The sequence below is a fragment of the Silurus meridionalis genome, chromosome 17 (genome assembly GCF_014805685.1).
Source record: "Silurus meridionalis isolate SWU-2019-XX chromosome 17, ASM1480568v1, whole genome shotgun sequence".
NCBI classification, from domain to species: Eukaryota; Metazoa; Chordata; class Actinopteri; order Siluriformes; family Siluridae; genus Silurus; species Silurus meridionalis.
In genome coordinates this window covers 7170507-7190213 of record NC_060900.1, presented here as the reverse complement: position 1 = coordinate 7190213, position 19707 = coordinate 7170507, and the positions used below count along the sequence as shown (strand labels likewise).

At 37.5% G+C, this 19707-nt stretch overlaps 2 protein-coding genes across 3 annotated transcripts; one reads left to right on the top strand and one right to left on the bottom strand.

Annotated features, from left to right (window-relative positions):
• The first annotated feature begins 4512 nt into the window (after positions 1–4512).
• b3galt4 (UDP-Gal:betaGlcNAc beta 1,3-galactosyltransferase, polypeptide 4) lies at positions 4513–7576 on the top strand. Of its 2 annotated transcripts, none has more exons than XM_046872264.1 (2): positions 4513–4825; positions 5446–7576. In XM_046872264.1, exon 2 carries the CDS (start codon positions 5633–5635, stop codon positions 6731–6733), a length of 1101 nt encoding a protein of 366 aa, XP_046728220.1. In that variant the 5' UTR covers positions 4513–4825; positions 5446–5632; the 3' UTR covers positions 6734–7576. The 2 variants fall into 2 exon arrangements, with proteins under 2 accessions (XP_046728220.1, XP_046728221.1); XM_046872265.1 differs by lacking the exon at positions 4513–4825 and adding an exon at positions 5105–5211.
• Positions 7577–11134: 3558 nt separating this feature from the next.
• Positions 11135–19151, bottom strand: wdr46 (WD repeat domain 46). The gene is made up of 14 exons (XM_046871014.1): positions 19013–19151; positions 18008–18164; positions 17026–17106; positions 15921–16033; positions 15723–15810; positions 15467–15528; positions 15275–15379; positions 14263–14413; positions 13913–14148; positions 13548–13701; positions 12919–13069; positions 12287–12477; positions 11532–11645; positions 11135–11420 (listed from the first exon to the last, which is right to left on the bottom strand). The coding sequence occupies exons 2-14, from the start codon at positions 18074–18076 to the stop codon at positions 11304–11306; spliced, it is 1632 nt and encodes a 543-aa protein (XP_046726970.1). The 5' UTR covers positions 18077–18164; positions 19013–19151; the 3' UTR covers positions 11135–11303.
• Positions 19152–19707: the final 556 nt, after the last annotated feature.

Below are 19707 nucleotides of genomic sequence, written 5' to 3'. Positions count from 1 at the left end.
TTGTAAAAATGACAATAATAGAATTATTAGCAAGAATTAAATACATTGCGTTTGACCGTATTCATGCTATGAATTAATTCCTAATGCTGTAATTTTATTAAAAAATGTCAAAGAAATCTCACTATTTCTTTCTTCATGCAAGTGTGTTGCTAGAGCCACTGTCTCTCTTCCCTCAATGGCTGAGGTAAAAAATATCCATGTTCTTAGAAATAATGTGTAATGGCGTATAATTTTTAACCTCAGCTTTTTATTTGGTACTATGTCCCAAATAAAAAAGAGTTTTGCTGTAAACGTAAAAATTTAAAACAGTAAACAGTTTCAGTTATTATAAACAATGTGTAATTGTGATGTTCTATTAAAACATCTACAATAAATTATTACATAGTGTGTTGTTTTCTCTCTTAATTGTATATCTGAAACAACTGGATAATTTGTATGAACAAGCACCCACCCCCTTTGTGCCAACCTTTTTTTTTAAGTTTGGACCATTGCCCCTTACAATATCTTTGCACGTCCCTGTTTTGGTGTTTCCTTCTTGAAACAATCTGTGAAGTCAGCAGTTCTCGAATTGTGGCCTATGGACCACTGAGGCTCTGCAGCCCATAGCCAGAGAGTTCTATGATTTCCGATCGGAATCCAGTCATATAAATAAAATTGGATTAAATGGGGACATGGACTGGTGTCTGTAAACATTAAATAGTGGTTTCAGCAGTTTCATCCACTACACTCACGAAAGCACTCGAGGTGCTTGTGATGCTTCCAGTGGCTGTCGTCTCACTATATGAGTATATGAGTACGTGAACTTCATTCCCACAAGCTGCTCTGAGAGTCATTTCAATTTCACCATTTTATTTTAATTAATATTATTATCAGAATCAGCTGGAAACCTCACTGGTCTTCACTACAAATAAAACCCATCAAAATAAACATCTGGTTTCATATGAAGAAATGATCAATAATAATAAACAATAATAATAATAATAATAATAATAATAATAATAATAATAATAATAATAATAATTTTGGCACTATAGAATATACTGGTAATATTCAAATTTCAAGTTTTCATGTTCATTTCTATCACGCTTTTCACAATAGACATTTCTCATAGCAGCTTTACAGCTTTTTTTCTTGACTTTGTAAAAACTTTGCTGCATTCTCAACTAACTGTAGCTTGTTCATTAATGATGCAGGACAACCACCTAGTAATGATTTACTGTAGTCCAGTCTGGAGGTCATGAATGCATGAGCTACTGAAGCTTATCTGCATCAGATTTAGATAACATGTTTCTTAGCTTAGCAACATTTCTGTGGTGAAAGAAAGAAGGTGAAAGAAGGCTGTTTTTGTGATATCCATTTTCTAAAGACAAGTTGCTAGCTAAAATAACAACTAGGTGTTTCACTGTTGAACTAGTAGTTACAGAACAGACTTCTAAATGCAAGCTTCTGTGTAGTGTTTTTTTAGACCAATAAACAATATCCTTGTCTTATAAGATTTAAATAATATAAAGTTATGCATCATTCAATCTTTTATTTCTATAACATAGCCAACTGAGATGTTTCATCTGATTTTGAAGAGATATATATAGCTGGATATCATCAGCATTACAATTGAAACTAAACCCATGCCTTTTACTGATATTTCCCAAGGGAAGCAAGTGTATTGTAAAAAGCAGAGGTCCTACAACTGATCCTTGTTGCACCCCATATTTTACTTGCAGTATTAATAAGTAAAAAATAAAATTGTAAAAACAAATTTCACAGTTATTTGAATACATTTATTAAATCATTATATTATTTAATTACAACTAAATATTTTTTTAATTGCACATTGTACATGCCTCTTACAGAACAATTTAAACATGAACGAAACAAATGACCTAGTCTATTAATTCTTACAGGTTCTACAAGAAGTCAAGGAGGCCGGGAATACTATGAATGGACTACTTTGGGAAATTTTTCTATCTGTACAGGACCCATAAGCTCAGTGTAGGAATATGAATGATTTAAGACATCTTACATTGTAAAAATTATGTTGAAACTGAAAGTTAATTACTGCAAAACTGTCATTTGAGGTGGAAACAATAACCTTTTTTTTTTTAAACTAGGTACATTGGTAAAACATCATGTAGTGATAATCGTTGTTCATAGCCGAACTCAAAAGCCTGGTAATTGTTGTTTAAGAATAATGCAAATTATTAAAATTCAATACAGTTTGTATTGCACTTTTAACAATGGGCATTGTCTCAAAGCAGCTTTACAGAGCATAAAGCTTAATATTTATATGTTATTGTCTATAAGTTTATTTCTAATGATCAAGCCAGTGCTCACAGCTGAAAGAAAAATCCTTGAGGTTTTTCAGGTGGAACCATCCCTAGCTTGACAGAGTGGTTTCCAATTAAAGAGAACTCCATCAGGAACCTAGTACCTCATGTGCATGTTTAACACACAGAGAGGGGGTTAGATAGAGTGAAAGAGATAGAGACATCGATTATTAAATATCCTTATTGTTACATAAAATTTAAGACACTGTACAGTGTGATCAGGGGCAAAAAGGGACTCCAGCTACAATAATTATGGCAGCATAACTAAAAGGAAGAGCCAGAAGGTAACACAGACACTTGATGGATCTCTGGAATAAAAGACAATCCGCCACACCACAAAACTGAGATAACGTGTGAGAGTGGGGGGACGACAGCATCCAAATATCTTAGTTCGCCCAAACACTCTCTCTATATATGATCCCTTTAGATCTGTTCATTTAAGATACACCTATTGACAAAAGACCTGGTTAAATAAATATATTTTCAACCTAGGCTTGAACTTGAACACTGAGAACACTGTGTCTGAATCACAAACACTAATTGGAAGGCTGTTCCATAACTGTATATAAGCCTGCATCTTCTGATTGAAGTAGGCATAGTGGATCCTAATGGAAGAAAAGTTTGCTCAAATACTGTAGCAGAACCAGTCAGTGTTTTATATGCTCATAGCAGTGTTTTAAAATCAATGGGAGTTTTAATTGGGAGTTAATGTATATTGTATAAGATAGGAGTGATGTGTTTATATGTTCTGGTAAAAACTCCTGCTGCTGCATTCTGGATTAATTGGAGCTTATTTATGCACTTACTAGAACATCCAGACAGTAAGGCATTACAGTAGTCCAATCGAGATGTAACAAAGGTATGAACTAGTTTTTCTGCATCATGTAACAACATCATATAAGATCTTTTTTTTAGCAATATTTCTGAGATGAAGAAAGCAAGCCTATCCTGGTAGTTATTCACCAGAGCCTCAAAGGAAAAACTATTCAATAAACATACCAAGGTCATTTACTGCTGCACATCATGAGACAGAAAGACCATCCAGAGATATTATGCAACCAAAAAGCTTACTTCTAACTGCATGTGGTCCCATTCAAAGTACTTCTGTCTTTTTAGAAGTTAGCAAAAGGAAGTTAACAAGCATTTACTTTTTATTGTCCTTTACATATATATAATCACTATCAAGCTGATGACTCTCATATGGCATTGCTGAAACATACAACGGTGTATCCTCAGCATAACAGCATAACAATGGAAGCTAATTCTATGTTAATGAATAATTTCACAAATGGAGTGGGTGAATGAACCAGGATTTTCTGACTCACGGATATTCGGCTCAGCTGATCGATGCATGAGGCTTTTTTTAGTTCAAAAAGAAAAATAGAAAGGAAGAGTTCATGTGAATAGTAAAAAAGACATAGCCTAAACCTAGTCATAAACAAGCGTTGTTTAATTGTTCATAACATACTTGTCTATGCAAATTTGTAAAAAATCACTGATGGATTGCGTAACATAACAACATAACACAGCATACAAGCGAAAGAATAATGTTTACGAATAATTTTACAAATTAATTGGGTGAATTAACCAATAATTTCTGACTTACTGATGTTTAGCTTAGCTTAGCTAAGGCTGATTGATGCATGAGGCTTGTTCAGTTTAACACCTTTTTCGCCACCAAAAAGAGAAAGAAAAAAGAAAAAAAAGACTGATGGCTTTTTACACAATGATGATGATGATTGTTGTTGCAGCACTGAAAAGTAAATAATGTGCATGTGTAAAGAAAAGAAATAAATAAAGGACATATAATGTGTCCACTCTTAACACAAGCCTGCATTGATGTAACTTCAGGAAAAGGTCACTGGACGAATCTTAACAAAAGATAATGGGATAATAACAGGAACCGAAATGACCACCCCATGTGTGTGTGTGTGTGTGTGTGTGTGTATAAAATATCCTAGACCTCTTTTTTCCAGAATCGATAACATCCTAATGTTATGTTGAGGTTTTAGAGTCTGGAACACAAAATCACACAGGATACGCATGAAAGAAAAAAACAAAACAATCTTGTTTATAATTGCACACTGGTCCACAAATTTAGATGTTGATGATAAAAGTGCACTCCTACGTCACAACTCGCAATAAAAGGCGTGTGTTTTATTTGCAGCACTTCAACTCTTCACAGCTAGATGGCGCAAAAACCTACACAAACAATTTGCAGACCACCCAGTTTTAACACAAAAAATTCTGTAACCGCTTGCACACCATCTTTTTGCTATTATTGGATGGGTTCGATACGTTTCTCGTGTCTTCGAGAAATCAGAATGCATTTGAGATGGATAATCAGTTTTTAGTCCTGGACACTGAGATTCCCCTACATCGTGAGTCTGGTTTTATTTTATAGGCGATTTTATGGAACTGCACGCTGGAGACGAGAAGATAAGTTTCAGTCCAAATAACGGGACGGATGTTGCGTGTGTTGGATGTATTACAAAGAAAAGGTGTGTCTCCTTAATCTGATCTTACTAAAAAAAAATAAAAACGTAGAAATGTTTGCATTTGTTGTTGTTGGCTTGCAATCGACCTTGAATGATGAGATAGATCAAATATAAAGATGCGCAAATGCGTGTTTGTTGTGTTTGGTGCGTGCTGGTTGAGCTAATACAGCTAAAATGCACACTTATTAAAAAAAATTAAACAAATAAGAACGTAAAAAAAAAAATTCGTTAATGTAAGAATGCAGTAGCTCATTAATTTAGCCAGAATTTCCGGTTGATTGCAGCTCACGCGCTTCAACTGCAGCGTTTCCTCAAAAGACCAGTTGCGACATTATATAAGTTGCTGTATTCACTATGATTAGTTAACTTTCATTTCAAATCAGACTTGAGTGAGTAGTTTACTTTCATTTCAAATGAGCCTCAATAGTCTTGAGTGTAATTTCTGTACGTCTCTATTGTTTATTTGACATTGAAATTGTATACACAGAATGAAGAAACAGCACTTGTCTGTCCAGATCATTGTTAGCTCTATTGTATATGGAAACAGGATGTAGGAAACAATGTTGTAGATGTATGTTTGTATATCTGGTTTTTAGTTCACCAAATTGTTTGGTTTCTTCCAGGCGGGCTTTCGTTGTTGAAGATACGCTGCTGCACTAATTTGCCTGTGCAAATGCTTTCAGAATATTTTTGGTTGTAACCTTCGACGCCAGGAACCTTTCTGACCAACTTTAGAAACCCGAGTGAGTACTGAGAAAATCAAAAGAGAAACATTTCAGATGATTTGTGGCTGAACGCGCGACTGCAGGAATGGTGATCCGCGGCCTGTGGGTTTGTAAAATCCGTTTGGTGAAACACTTCGGCCTGGCCCAACTCCTCAGCTTTCTGGTCTTTGCCTGCCTTTTTGCAGCTCTCTTCATTGACTACATTGAGTTATGGGTCACTTCTCTGAAAATGAACGGAGTCGGGGGTTCCCAAGGAGGAATTCTTCCACAGAGCGTGCCCCCTACACGTCCAGAAGAATACCTCCTCATGCCGAGTCCGCTTGTTTGCCAGCGCGCAAAGCCCTTCCTCATTACAATGGTGACCTCGGCTCCTGCTAACCAGAAAGCTCGTCAAGCGATCCGTGATACCTGGGGTGGTGAAGTGCAAGTTCGAGGGTATCGGATCATGACTTTGTTCATGGTGGGGCAGGTATCGGATCCTGTTCTGACCAAGCAGCTGACCGATGAGGCACGGGAACACGCAGATCTGGTGCAGGGTCGCTTTCTGGATTCCTATGCTAATCTGACCTTAAAGACCTTGTCTATGTTAGCTTGGGCCCGGCGCTTTTGCCCTGAAGCTCGCTTTTTAGCCAAGGTGGACGATGATGTGATGTTCAACCCTAGTGCATTGCTCCAATACATCAACGTGAACTGGGGGGCACCAGAGCAGGAGCTTGAAGAAATTTACCTCGGTCGGGTTCACTTGAGGGTTGCACCGGATCATAATCCAACCAGCAAGCACTTTTTTTCTAAAGATGCTTTCCCAGGTGCCGTCTTTCCTGATTACTGCAGCGGAACCGCGTACGTACTTTCCCGCCCTGCTGTCCTTAAGCTCTCTCTGGCAGCTGCTGCAACACCGTTGCCAAAGCCCCTGCCTCCTGAAGATGTGTTTGTAGGTTTGTGTGCCCACACCGCTGGCGTCGCTCCCACCCACAGCCCGCTCTTTTCTGGAGGACCACCTGTACCGTACGCACGCTGCTGTTACCAGGCCATGGTGTCTGTCCATCATACTAAACCTGAGGAAATGCTCCACTACTGGGCAGACATGCATTCCAAAGCTCCCTGCTCCTGGGTGGGAGTCCGGACTTCACTTGGGATTTGTAAATTCAGAGCGCTTGTAGGACACGTTTTATGGCCTGTATTTTAAAGATAAAGTCATGGAGAGCCAATAAAGATTCTGCAGTATTTCTTAGAGAAATGTGTGCAAAGCCTTGTAAAACATTACAATGGAACAATCATAACAAACTACCATGTATAATTGTTTTATGGCTGTATCTCAATAGTGTGCCAGTTGTCAAATATTTGAATGTTTGTGATATTTATTATGCTTTTTGTGCAAGCACTTGGTAGTGTTTAGTGCGTCCAAAACACTCCATAAGCATCATACACTCTGTTCGTTACTATGACGTAATCTGAATTCAAAGTTTAACAACGCAAAGTTAATCCGCACCTGAAGTGAGCTTGCTGGGCATGACCACTGTCTTTAAACTGTCCTAGATTTATACGTTTAAAAAACGTCAGTAACATATGTGTTCGTTGGGACTTATTTATTATTTTTATTTAAACTATCATGTTTGCAAGAGTGCACTGGACATTGTACAAACTTGAGCATCGAACTTTTATGACTTTGCTCTCAAACCTGGTCTTCCAAAGGAATATCTGGCCTTAGTATGCAACCGCATACTGAAAGATTGAACAAAGAACTTGGAATGATTTTGACAAGATTGTGAATATTTGTAAGTGGAACTTTTACATCGTTAAATTGCCGTTATTTATATACATGAATGCAGTGCGTATTTAAAAATGTTTTTCTCGTTGTATTGGCTGATACACAAAGTTTAATGTGACCCAACATGACTGGGAGACAGATGCTAATCGACAAGTCTGTAAAGCATAGCAGAGGGTAGTTGGTTGTAGTTTTGCACCATTATACTTGTACTCTTTCTGTGTAATATCAAATAAATCTAAAGCTTAGTAAGTATAAAACACATATATAATTCTCAATTTTTTTTTTATCGAGCAAACGTGTAGGTATGCAGGGCAAGAAAATGCAAACAATAGCTTGCCTAATTTACATGAAACAGAGAAGTTACACAAATAAATTCACTACAAAGTTCTGAATATTTGAAGAGCAATGCAAATTCATAAAGTGGGGAGAAGGTAGAAAGAGATTGCTTCCTTAAAACAACAAATAGAAATGTTAATGTTGAAAATTCTGATAGTGGCCTAAATTAACATTATACAATTGAGGTATATGCCAATTCTAAATCTAAAATACCTCAAAACTTCCAGTTAAACTATCCAAAGATCATGTATTTAGGCAACATTTATAATATATAATATTTATAATGAAGGGAAGAAGAGCTTTATTTCAGTCATCACACTACTGCTCAGTGCTCATGGGTGGATCCTGAGCTTGGGTTACTGTTTGTGTGGAGTTCTCACAAAGTCTGTGTGGGTTCCCTCTGGGTTCTTCCACTGTTCAATAACATGTCCAAAGGATACTCTAAATTTTCCCTTGATAGTTGTGTGTGCAGTTCAGATCCATAGTATGTCTCCTGCATTTAGATTAATCAATAACGCTGGTAATAATCTATGAGAAAGGAGATGGAACTTAATATTTATTCATTCTACTTTCCATTAATAGAATTCCTAGTTATTTATTAAATAAAAAACATTTTTTTATTCATTTTCAATTTAACACACACATATAGGAACAACTATAAATTCTTGCTAAGCTAAATTCTATTTGTTGCCAAAATAGTTTAACTATTAACTCTACTTCCAGAGACTGTCACTGTTTGTGTTCTGAGCACTGGTTCTTCATGAACTAAATGGAACAGAATCCACAGGGGACATCACAACGGACATGCTATTAAATATTTACTTATTATTTATATGTAGAATCCATAACTGGGCCACTAACATAGACAAATTAATTTATTCCTGCATGGGTCAGACTAGTAAGTAAAAAGCATATGCATGTGACCAGAATCCAAAAGAAAAGATGATCAGATGCATAGTGTCCAGAAATGTGTGATAAATGACCAATTTTTAGTTAAAGTTTTAGCTGAACACTTCAAATCCAACATGCTTTCACAATTTCACATTAGCTATGCTCATGAACAGAAATATCAGAAACTGGATGTGCAAAATATCTGCTGTAAATTGATGGTATGCCAAATGACGTCATGTAGTGTGTTCAATTGTCCTCTTGGTTTTGTACCGCTTGCTTTGCCTTATCTAAAGACCTCTAGTGACTTGTGTTATCAGCTCTATTCAGTGTGACACTTCAGGTTTCAAAATAAAACTAGACTACAGTTTGTGAGCTTGTGTATTGCTTGTGCAACTCGTTTGACCTTGAAATGCAAATGTGACAAATTCAATGTGTGACAGATCCGTATCTGTCTTTTATCTTATTAAAGCATTGCAGTAAAGGGAAAGATTAGGTGCCATTAAATAAACGTTAAATAGGTACAACTATAAACCTGACTGGAAGTACTGGAACGTAAGGCCAATGTTGTTTGCTTCTGTTTAGTTTGTTTTGTTCACTGGAACATTTAAAATCAAAATTTGAATAAGATGAGTAAGACTACCTAATTTTTAAGTAAACAAAAGTATTGGGACTGATTTTTTCACTTCATGTATGAATTACACATTCTATTTGGTTGCATACTCCTCGGTTGCAATAACTGCATCAGATTATTGCTTTTTTGTCTTTCGTGATGATTTCACAGGCTTGTACTGAAGTGCCATTCAGGTCTTCTTCTTTCAGTGTCCTCTTCAAAAAGTGAAATGAGGATGGGTTCCCCTTTTAAGTCTGGTTCCTCTCAAGGTTTCTTCCTCTTAACATCTAAGGGAGTTTCTCCTTGCCACAGTCGCCACGGCTTGCTCATCAGGGACAAATTCACACCATTCACCTTCACTGTTGATTTGTGTAAAGCTGCTTTGAGACAATGTCTGTTGTGAAATGCGCTATACAAATAAACCTGACTTGACTTGACTTGAAATGCATGGGAAATTTGGTTAAGATCTGGTGATTAACCTGGCAGTCTAAAACCTTTCTACATTTGTCCATTGTTTTATTGGAAGTGTGTTATTAGATTCGGATTCGATTCTACAATATTGTCATTGTGAAAATGTACATGTACAGAGCCAATGAAATGCAATTAGCATCTAGTGCACAAGTGACCTATCTATAATAAATAGCAATGTGTTAAATGAGGGGATGGGTCCATATGTACAGAAGGTGCAGGAGGTAATAAGATATGGTATATATAATATTATACAGTATAACTGTGCAAAAATTATGCAGACAATGAGACGTGAAAAAGATCACATGCAAAGATGATGCGTGGTGGTTGAAGCTGTGCGATTATAGAAAGAGGGTCATTGTTTTGCTGCAGAAGGAAGTTCCTCATAATTATATTTAATGCATTTCTCTGTAAATTCTGAATTCATTCTGCTGCAGAAACGTTTTGAGTTACATCAACAAAGATTAGTCAGCGCATTCTATAAGAAGCTATGCAAGACCAAGCTATAACACAACCTCCACCATGCTTGACTGAGATCCTTTCTTTATCCATCACTTTTTTTTTTTTGACTGTTCTTTTTAATTTGTCATCAGCTGCTGTTATTTTGTTGATTTTCTACAAATCAGTGACTAGTGGTTTCTTTAATTTTCCAAACAATCCAAAATTGGCTATGAGCAGTACCTGTGCAATGGCTCTGATTATTTTTTATATTGGGACACTTATACTTTTCCAGCCATATGTGGTGGTTCTCCATTATTTTACCACAGCGTTTAAGGCACACAATTGTATAGAATGACTGGATGTGGTCACAGAAAATCATTCGTTCACTTGAATTAGGAGACTCAAACCCGTTCCAGCCTGTTTTCTTCGCACAAAGCAATCTCAATGAAGATATGAGTTACATGGGTTGCAGGGAAAGCTCTAGAGTGGCCTCTATAGAGCTCTGACCTCAACCCTAATGAACACCTTTGCGATTAATGTAAATGCTGACTGCACCCCAGGCCTCCTCACCTCACCTACATTAGTACCTGACCTTTGTGTCTAAAACACAAATCTCCAGAAGCACACTCCAAAATCAAGTGGAACATCTTCTCAGAAGAGTAGACGTTATAACAGCAAATAGGGATTGAATGTGGATAGAGATATTCCAAATGCATATATGAATCTTATGGTCAGTTTTCTACAATCCTTTGTCCAAATATGGCAGCTTTACGAGAACCCCAACTACCATATTCATAACTGCCAATGCCCCAGATTGCATAATGATAATTGGAAACAAATAGTAGCTGCTGTTTAGAAATAGTCTGTGGACTTTCTGTGCATGAGTCATAATAGTATTCCCACAGCTTCTTCCCTCCACAGAAACACACAGGTAGGGGAATTGGCAATGCTAATCTGTGTGAGCATGTGTATGAAGCCCTATAATGACCACTCAAAAGAGATTATTGAAGATGAATGAATTGAATACCAACCCACTTGTATTTTATTAAAAATAAAAAAAAAGGACAGTTATATTACAGCATATCAGTTTAATTAAAAAATACTCAGTACAGAGATATTTTCTGCAAAAAAGGACTTCTCATTACAAGAAAATCTCACAAAAAAAGACTGAAAACTAGTCCAGTTTTCAGTGTTCTGAATAAGTCTGTTAGTTCTGTAAAGTCGTCGTCACAAAGCTCCTTTCTACTTCTTGAATCGGTCCAGTGCGGTCTTCTTCCACTGCATACCCTGCTGCTTGGCACTCTCCTTCCTCTCCTTTTCCCTCTGCAGTTTCTCCGCCACTGTCTTCCGAATCACGTCCTTCAGAAAGACATTGTGTTACAGGTGAGAAAAGGGGGTTGTGCAAAATGATGTGCTTAAAATAAAAACCTCAAGAAAAAGAAAATGGTGTGTTTGTGTGTAATTAAATACCCTTTGATCCTCGTGGGCCACTTTCTTCTTCCTCTTCTCCACAGCTCCAGATGCACTTTTACCTCTTTTTTTAAATCTTGGCTTAAACTTTTCATTTGCGAGTGGATCATAACCCTGAAAAAATGCATACAAAAAAAACCTTTTCACAATGCAGATTCTCTGGCTGAGACAAAGCTTGTTGAAGACAATCAGGCAACAGAGCAGGTGCAAGCTCAGTGCGAGGCTTCTCTCCTCTCTCTCTCTTTTTCACGCACGCACGCACACATGCACACTTTTTCTGCTTATGCAATGAATGTAATACTGGTCCAGCAGCGCATTACCAAGAAAAACAGTAAGCATCTGTCTATGTATCATCTGTCTATGCATGGTGCCTTTCACATGCCAACATAAGCAGATCTGTATGAAATAGTCTATTGTATTAACTCTAATTTGTCTTCATGAACATAAAATGCTGTGAAATTATAAGTGGAATATTGATCCTTCTCAAAATAAACACTTGTATATGGGATGGATAAACAGATGGATGAATGGCTGGAGAGATGGATGGGAGGACGGGGTGGATGGATGGGCTATATGGGTGGCTGGAAGGAAGAATGGATTGGATGGATGGGTAGATGGATGGCTGGAAGGAAGGATAATTAGGATGAAATGGGTGGCTAGAAGGAAGGATGGATTGGATGTACACTTGCTGAACAGCTGTGCTATGAATTCTATCAATGTGTGCATGTATATATACACATACATATAGAACTTACCAATGCCGCCACTCTCTCTTTATGTTTCTGCTCAAATGACACCTTGTCCACTTTACTCAACAGCCCTGGGTCCAAACCAATCAGCTCAGGCTGCACTTTCTCCAGGAGAGCCTTGACCTCCCATTCCTGCCTCTGCTTTAAGCTACGGTATGGGTTCACATCCAGAGCATCAAAGTTCGGCTCACCAGCACCTGCCAAAAAAATAAAAAAATAGGCCACCATATACTTTTGTTTTATGATCAGACACTGGACCAAAAGTCAATTTCAAGAATGTAGTTAAAATAAAGGCCGACATTTATATAGAAAAAAACAACAACAATGATTTCTTCATTATATTGCAAACTTTCTTTTTCTTATCCACAAACTATTAAAGCTTCAGGAACCAGGCTGGCATTGTGTGTCAATGTTCCAGGCAAATGAACACAAGATTCTAACATTGTGCAAAAAAAAACAGATAGATTCTAAAACTAGTCGACTGCATTACATGAATGAATGAATGTGTATCTACACATTATGTATTGACTTCACTATAGTGTATATGAATGAGCAATAAATTAAAGGTTATATCTTCACATAAATGTTGTTTAAACAGTCATAAACAGGAATGGACCGACATGTACTGCTGTACTGACCTGGCACAATCATACTAGTGAACCCTTCTCCATGTCCAATACCGAGTATGTCCTCGAAGGGGCAAAAGCCAACGCCCCATACTGAACCTCTTACGCGATGTGCCATGTAGGGCTTGGATATCTTTCCACCTCCCCACACATCTTTGTACACCTGAGGATGAAAGCGCACATACACGTTATTTTCAGCCTTTATACGTTGTCTTGCTATTATGCAAAATACCGACAACTTGAATCACTTACAAAATAAACCGTGTTAAAAAGTTTTTCCCGGCATAGAAAGTAATCATTTCAGTGGCTTAGACTAATCCCGCTCATATGCTTAAAGCATATTTAAGTGACATTTCTATTATTATTCAAAACTTTAACAATATTATAGTGACATTATTTAATTATAATAAAATATTATTGCTTGCAACTGATTAAACTCACAGCATAAGCAAAAAAAAAAACTCCAGAAATCTGTCAGAAAGGCGTGTGCGTTTTTACCTGTACTACATCTCCTGTAGCGGCACTGAGCAGTGTGTGTGTGTGTGTATACCTGTACTACATCTCCTGTAGCGGCAGTGTGTGTGTGTGTGTGTGTGTGTGTGTGTGTGTGTGTGTGTGTGTGTGTGTGTGTGTGTGTGTACCTGTACTACATCTCCTGTAGCAGCACTAAGCAGTCCTCTCTGACTGAGGGAGAGGCAGGAGGCTCCAGCAGGCAAGAAGTACTTGTGAAGTGGCTTAAATGCTCGAATGTCATGCACCGTCAGCCTCCTGTCCAGACCTGACGTCACCATGTATCTGTCACACACACACACACACACACACACACACACACACACACGGGACTTTTACATAAGTACAGTTCAGATGTAATAGAATTTCTTAACATTGCAAATTTCTGGGAAAAATAGTATTTTCCATAATGTAAAACAAATTTTCTGAATATACTGTAAGCCAACTATGGAAGACTGTATATTCACAGCATTGGCGGCACATAAAAAATACCTACGTGCCAGTTTTGTCCACAGTGAGCGAACGGACTGCACCCCGGTGGCACAGCATTTTAACTAATGGCTCTCTCTGATTGGGAGACCACAAGCTGACCGTGCCATTCGAGTGACCCAGGTGGATGACGGCATTGTGGGGATTTTGTGCCATCACGTCGAGCCTGCCTAACTTTGTGCAGATCGCTGCCACCTCCTTTCCCACCGACACATCCAGGTACTGCAGGAAACCTGTGGCACTCTGTGAGAGTTGGACACACATAAGAACATACACACAGACACTACCACATCGTATCAAACTTTAATCTAGAGGTCAAATTTGGGAATGGAAACAGGGTCTCTTGCACTGACGCACCGCTGTGGCGAGCAGGAAGTGGTAAGGGAGGAACTGCATGCGGAGGACGTCGTTGAATTTTTTGATGCAATGCAGTTCTATGCCATTGGAGTCATAGATGTAGAGCCACTTCTTCTGAGCCACAGCGAACATGGCCTCGGTGTGGAGCCACCTAGTGGAAAGCAGCGAAAGAAGAAATGAGGACAGCAAAATTACATGGCACAGGCGGAATGATTGTTTTTTTTTTTTTTGCGCTTTTAGAGTGTATATTTGTGCATTTAAATATCATTACTGTAAGGGATTTAACTGTATATAAACTGAAATAATTTGTAACTATTATACATTTTTTTTTTTTTTTTTATCTTACATTGTATTTCATGGACAGTTGGACAGTCGTAAAAAGCATTTGAATTTGTTCATTCAGAATAAACAGATAGCATACTAAAATTATACAAATATAGATACAAGTATATGGTGTATATCCATATAACAGTATTTTACTCATTTATGTGTAAAAGCAATCTGCTTCAAGAGCTGGGTGCTTAATAATACACTGGGTTGGCGTGCTTTAATAAAATTACCTCTTTCATGCACACATTTTTTTCGGGGAAAAGAAAAAAAAGAATTTATGGTTCAGAGGGAATTCAGTGTGAAAAGAAATCTGTAACAACATCTCTCTCTCTCTCTTCCAAACAATCCCAGAGAGGATTCTGCATTCGGACTTTAGTAGTGATTGTGGCATCATTTATTTAAAGCAACTGCTGCTATTAAAACATTTTTTGAGTCCAGTCATGTATAAAAATGTAGGGGTGACCACAAATAGTGGAAGTCAAATCTTCGCAGAGGCGCTATGAAACAAGAATCATGCCATTTTGGTTATAGGGGGGTGTTCAATGTCTAATTTCACATAGAAAAACCAGTTTTCCCCCAATAAATTAATATACAGCTCATTATGATAATGTAAATAAAATATCAAAAGAAAGAAGATTTCAATAAATATTGTTAAGTGCTTGAATAATGGATGGATACTCACTTGATATCTTGAACCGTCTCCATGACGTTCATCTCGCACATAAGTTTTTTGGTCTGCCATTCTATGCAACTCACATGACCTCTCCTTCCACCTAGTAAGAGATGCCTGAAAGCAGAAGTTTCCACTCAGTGAGACATTATTACATTCAAAATATCGGCATCGGAAAGGCTTTGAAATTGCTAAGGCACTGACCGGCCAGTTCTGCTGTAGTCTAGTCTGTATGGTCCAAACTGGTTTAGATGAAGGTTAAAGTACTGCAGAGAAAGAGAGCAAAATAAATTAGATAGAGAGATAAGCACCAAAAAAAAAGCAAAAAGCCTGGACATTCCACACTGTGCTACATAATCTATACTGGACATTTACAAAACATTACTGTTTTAGTGCATGTGTTCTTCCAAACACTTTTTACAGTAATTTCTGCTTAAATAAATATATTTTAAAGTGTCACCTTTGCCCCAGATGTAATATCAACAGCCTCTGCAATGTCCTCCTGTAATACAGTGCATGTGTCCTCACCCTCGTCTCCCTCCAGGAACCTAAAGGAATATTAAGTGGGTATGTGTCTTAGTGGGTGCCTACATAAACAAAACAATTTACAGTGTCAAAACAACTGAAATATGTCATGTTCAGAATCAAACACAATTACCCAGCATCCTCTGGAAGCATGAGATCGTATCGTGCAGCCTGTTTCTGTGCCAGATTAGAAGCCATCTCAGACTTTTCGATGAACTCTTTGGCCCTCTTTTTGACATTTTTCAACTAATGAGAAAACGGGGACATGTCAGCAAACACGAGATACTGTTCTTATATGGGAAATAAATGCATAGAGAATAGATGTTTAAGAGAGATGGCATTGAAGTTTTTAACCAGATTGTTTAATAAGATTCTGGTGAGATGATGCCTAAGGAATCGAGACGGAGTGTTCTGGTACCGGTTTTTAGTAATAAGGGAGGTGTGCAGACCTGCAGTAACTACAGGGTAATAGAGTTGATCAGTCACACCATGAAGTTATGGAAAAGAGTAGTGGAAGCCAGGCTGAGAGAAGAGGTGACCATGTATGTACCAGTATAGTTTCATGCCGAGGAGGATCACCACAGATGCATTATTTGCTTTGAGAATGTTGATGGAGAAGTATAGAGAAGGTCAGAAGGAGTTGCATTGTGTGTTTGTGGATTTAGAGAAAGTGTACGACAGGGTGCAGAGAGAGGAGCTGTGGTACTGTCTGAGGAAGTCAGGTGTGTCAGAGAAGTATGTGAGGGTGGTGCAGGACATGTATGAGGACAGTGTGACAGCAGTGAAGTGTGCAGTAGGAACAACAGACTGGTTCAAGGTGGAGGCTGAACTGCATCAAGGATCGGCCCTGAGCCCTTTCCTGTTTGCAGTGGTGATGGACAGTCTCCATGGACTATGATGTTTGCGGATGATATTGTGATTTGTGGTGAGAGTAGGAAGCAGGTTAAGAAGAGCCTGGAGAGGTGGAGGTATGCACTGGAGAGAAGGGGAATGAAAGTCAGTAGGAGTAAGACAGAGTACATGTGTGTAAATAAGAGGGAGGGCAGTGGATTGGTGTGGTTGCAGGGAGAAGAGGTGGAGAAGGTGGATCAGTTTAGGTACCTGGGCTCAACTGTGCAAAGTAATGGTGAGTGTGTTAGAGAAGTGAAGAAAAGGTGGAGGAGTGGCGACCCCAAACGGGAGCAGCCGAAAGAACAAGAAGAATCTAAATATATTGCTATAGGACCAATGAATCTTACCTTTTGAATTTTTTTGCCTCTCTGGAATTTCTTCAGCTGCACTTCTGGGATTGGGGCCTCACCAGGGAAAGGGTCTTTTTTCTGGGGAAATGGCATCAAGTCAGTGATCTGGCTTTCTGGGCCTTGTGTAATACACTATTTACAAATTATCTAATCTAAACAAAATATCAAAACCTGAAATTTCATTGTTTCTAGCATAAAAAAGGTGCTAATACAAGCTGCTTGTGGTGAACATTTTATAACACAACCCTGCAGATTTACCTCATGACTGTGAATGTTCAATCAGAGAATTCACAGTTGTGCCCCAATATTCACTGGTTGCACAAAGTGATTACTTGCTCATTACACCTGGTAATTCTAACAGTGATTTACAGACATGTGATTCAGTATTGTAGTAATAATAATATTTTTACAATACGGACAACCCAGCATTCACTATCTAGTATCATATTCGATCGATCGATGGATCGATAGATAGAACTTTATTGTCATTGCATTGTACAGGTACACAGCAACGAAATGCAGTTTGGCATCTACCAGAAGTGCAGATAAATATGTAGCATATTTACAGCATGTGATATATATGTAAGCATATGTACAGTGAATAATATGATTGGACAAAATGTTTCAATGTTCACCAGGATAAAATGTAAATGCAGTAAAAAAAAAAACCTTTCCAACCAAATCCAATATTATACTTGATACACACTCTCTTCTGATTGGCTGTTCAAAAGAAGTGAGTTTAAAAGCATTATATTATAGAGTACTGTTTTAATGCCCCGATATTGTTTAAACTGGAGACACATTCTTTACCTATAAAAAAATTATTTTCCCATTACAATTAATTAATCACCACCATATATAAACGAATATGTACATTTCTATTAAAATGCATATGAAATATTAAACTTTTTTACAGACTTTTTACATGGATTTACAGGAGGCCACCATGCAGAAATCAGAAAGTATTTAAAATACACACCCCTGATATGAACTTTTTGTTAGGTCTTCTGTTCCTCTTCAGTCCCTCATGCTGGTTTTTGTCTGGCATTTCTTCGGTGATTCACCTTCAGTGCTTTTCTCTTTATCAGTTTTCGTGTTCTCTTCATTTTTCGTTTCTTCCCAGTAACGTTTTGGGGCTGAGGAAAACAAATACTGTTGTGAGAAAGACAGATACCCTACTGGCTTTACCATGAATGATTTTACAGTTACATATATGTGTGTGTGCGCATATATATGTATATGTATGTATGTATATGTATGTATGTATGTATGTATGTATGTGTTATATATATATATATATATATATATATATATATATATATATATATATATAAAAACACACATACATATATATATGTATGTATGTTATATATATATATATATATACATAAACATACATACATATATATATGTATGTATGTATATATATATATATATATATATATATATATATATATATATATATATATATATATACATACATACATATATACACACACACACACACACACACACACATATATATACATGTGTATGATTTTACAGGGACAGGGAGGGACAGACAGACACACACACACACACACACACACACACACACACACACACACACACACACACATACATACACACACACATACACACACACATACACACATACATACACATACATACATACATACACACACACATACATACATACATACATACATACACACACATACATACATACATACACATACATACATACATACATACATACATACATACATACATACATACATACAGCGACTGACCACTCAGATATATATATTTTATATATGCAGCTTAGCAGTTAGCCGGTGTTAAGCCTGGAGTGATCTTTATTATATATTTGTTTTACTCGGTTTTCAACCAATCATCTTGTACAGTCGGTAAGCAGCTACTTCCTCTCTCTCTAAGTAACAATCACAATCTTTCCTTTATATATAAATTAGAACTCAGTCACCTTTTTCTTTTTCTCCACGTGTGTGTTGGCCACCACTTCTTGCACGGGCGCCGCCATTTTTGTTGTAGTTTTTTTTTGTACTTCCGTCGCGAAAACCGCTTGTTTTCCGGCTCAATCCAAAATGACTCTTGTATCCTTATCTAGGGCACCTACAGAGGGAGGACAGAGCGTCCGGACTTACACCCGGTAACGTCACTCAGCATGCAGAGGGTGGTATGTTGTACTATGTTGTACAAATAATAATCATTTGCACTACCATTATATTTGCATTTTACTTCATTTTCTACCTCGCCTAATTGTACAATAATTTATACCTTTATGCCTGATAATCACTGGACATTTCTTCCTCATTTCTCTGCACAATGAACCTCTATATTTGCACACTCGTTTCATTATTTGCACTGATAGTCTGGATGAAGTACCTTGTAGAGATACAGTAGGTAAAATATTACTCTATTAAAAGTAAAAGTGCTCCCCTGATTTTTTACCCACTCATAAATAAAAAGGAACGCTTGATTTTGCAAAATGTAGCTATATTTGACTTTGACATGTAGTGAAGTTCCCCGATAGAAACACTTCAGTAAAGTACAGATACATGAAAAAGCAACTTAAGTACAGTAATGAATTACATTTACTTTGTTACTGTCTACCACTGACACCCACAACCTCATCCCTGCAATTCTTTTTTACAACAT

What these genes read in the sequence shown, in the direction of transcription:
- b3galt4 (XM_046872264.1), top strand. Translation starts at nt 5,633, where the DNA reads ATGGTGATCCGCGGCCTGTGGGTTTGTAAAATCCGTTTGGTGAAACAC.
- wdr46 (XM_046871014.1), bottom strand. Translation starts at nt 18,076, where the DNA reads ATGCCAGACAAAAACCAGCATGAGGGACTGAAGAGGAACAGAAGACCT. An exon ending in ACAAAAAGTTCATATCAGGG is followed by an intron (nt 17,107 to 18,007) that starts GTGTGTATTTTA and finishes CCATTTCCCCAG; the next exon opens with AAAAAAGACCCTTTCCCTGG. An exon ending in ATGCTTCCAGAGGATGCTGG is followed by an intron (nt 15,811 to 15,920) that starts GTAATTGTGTTT and finishes ATATTCCTTTAG; the next exon opens with GTTCCTGGAGGGAGACGAGG.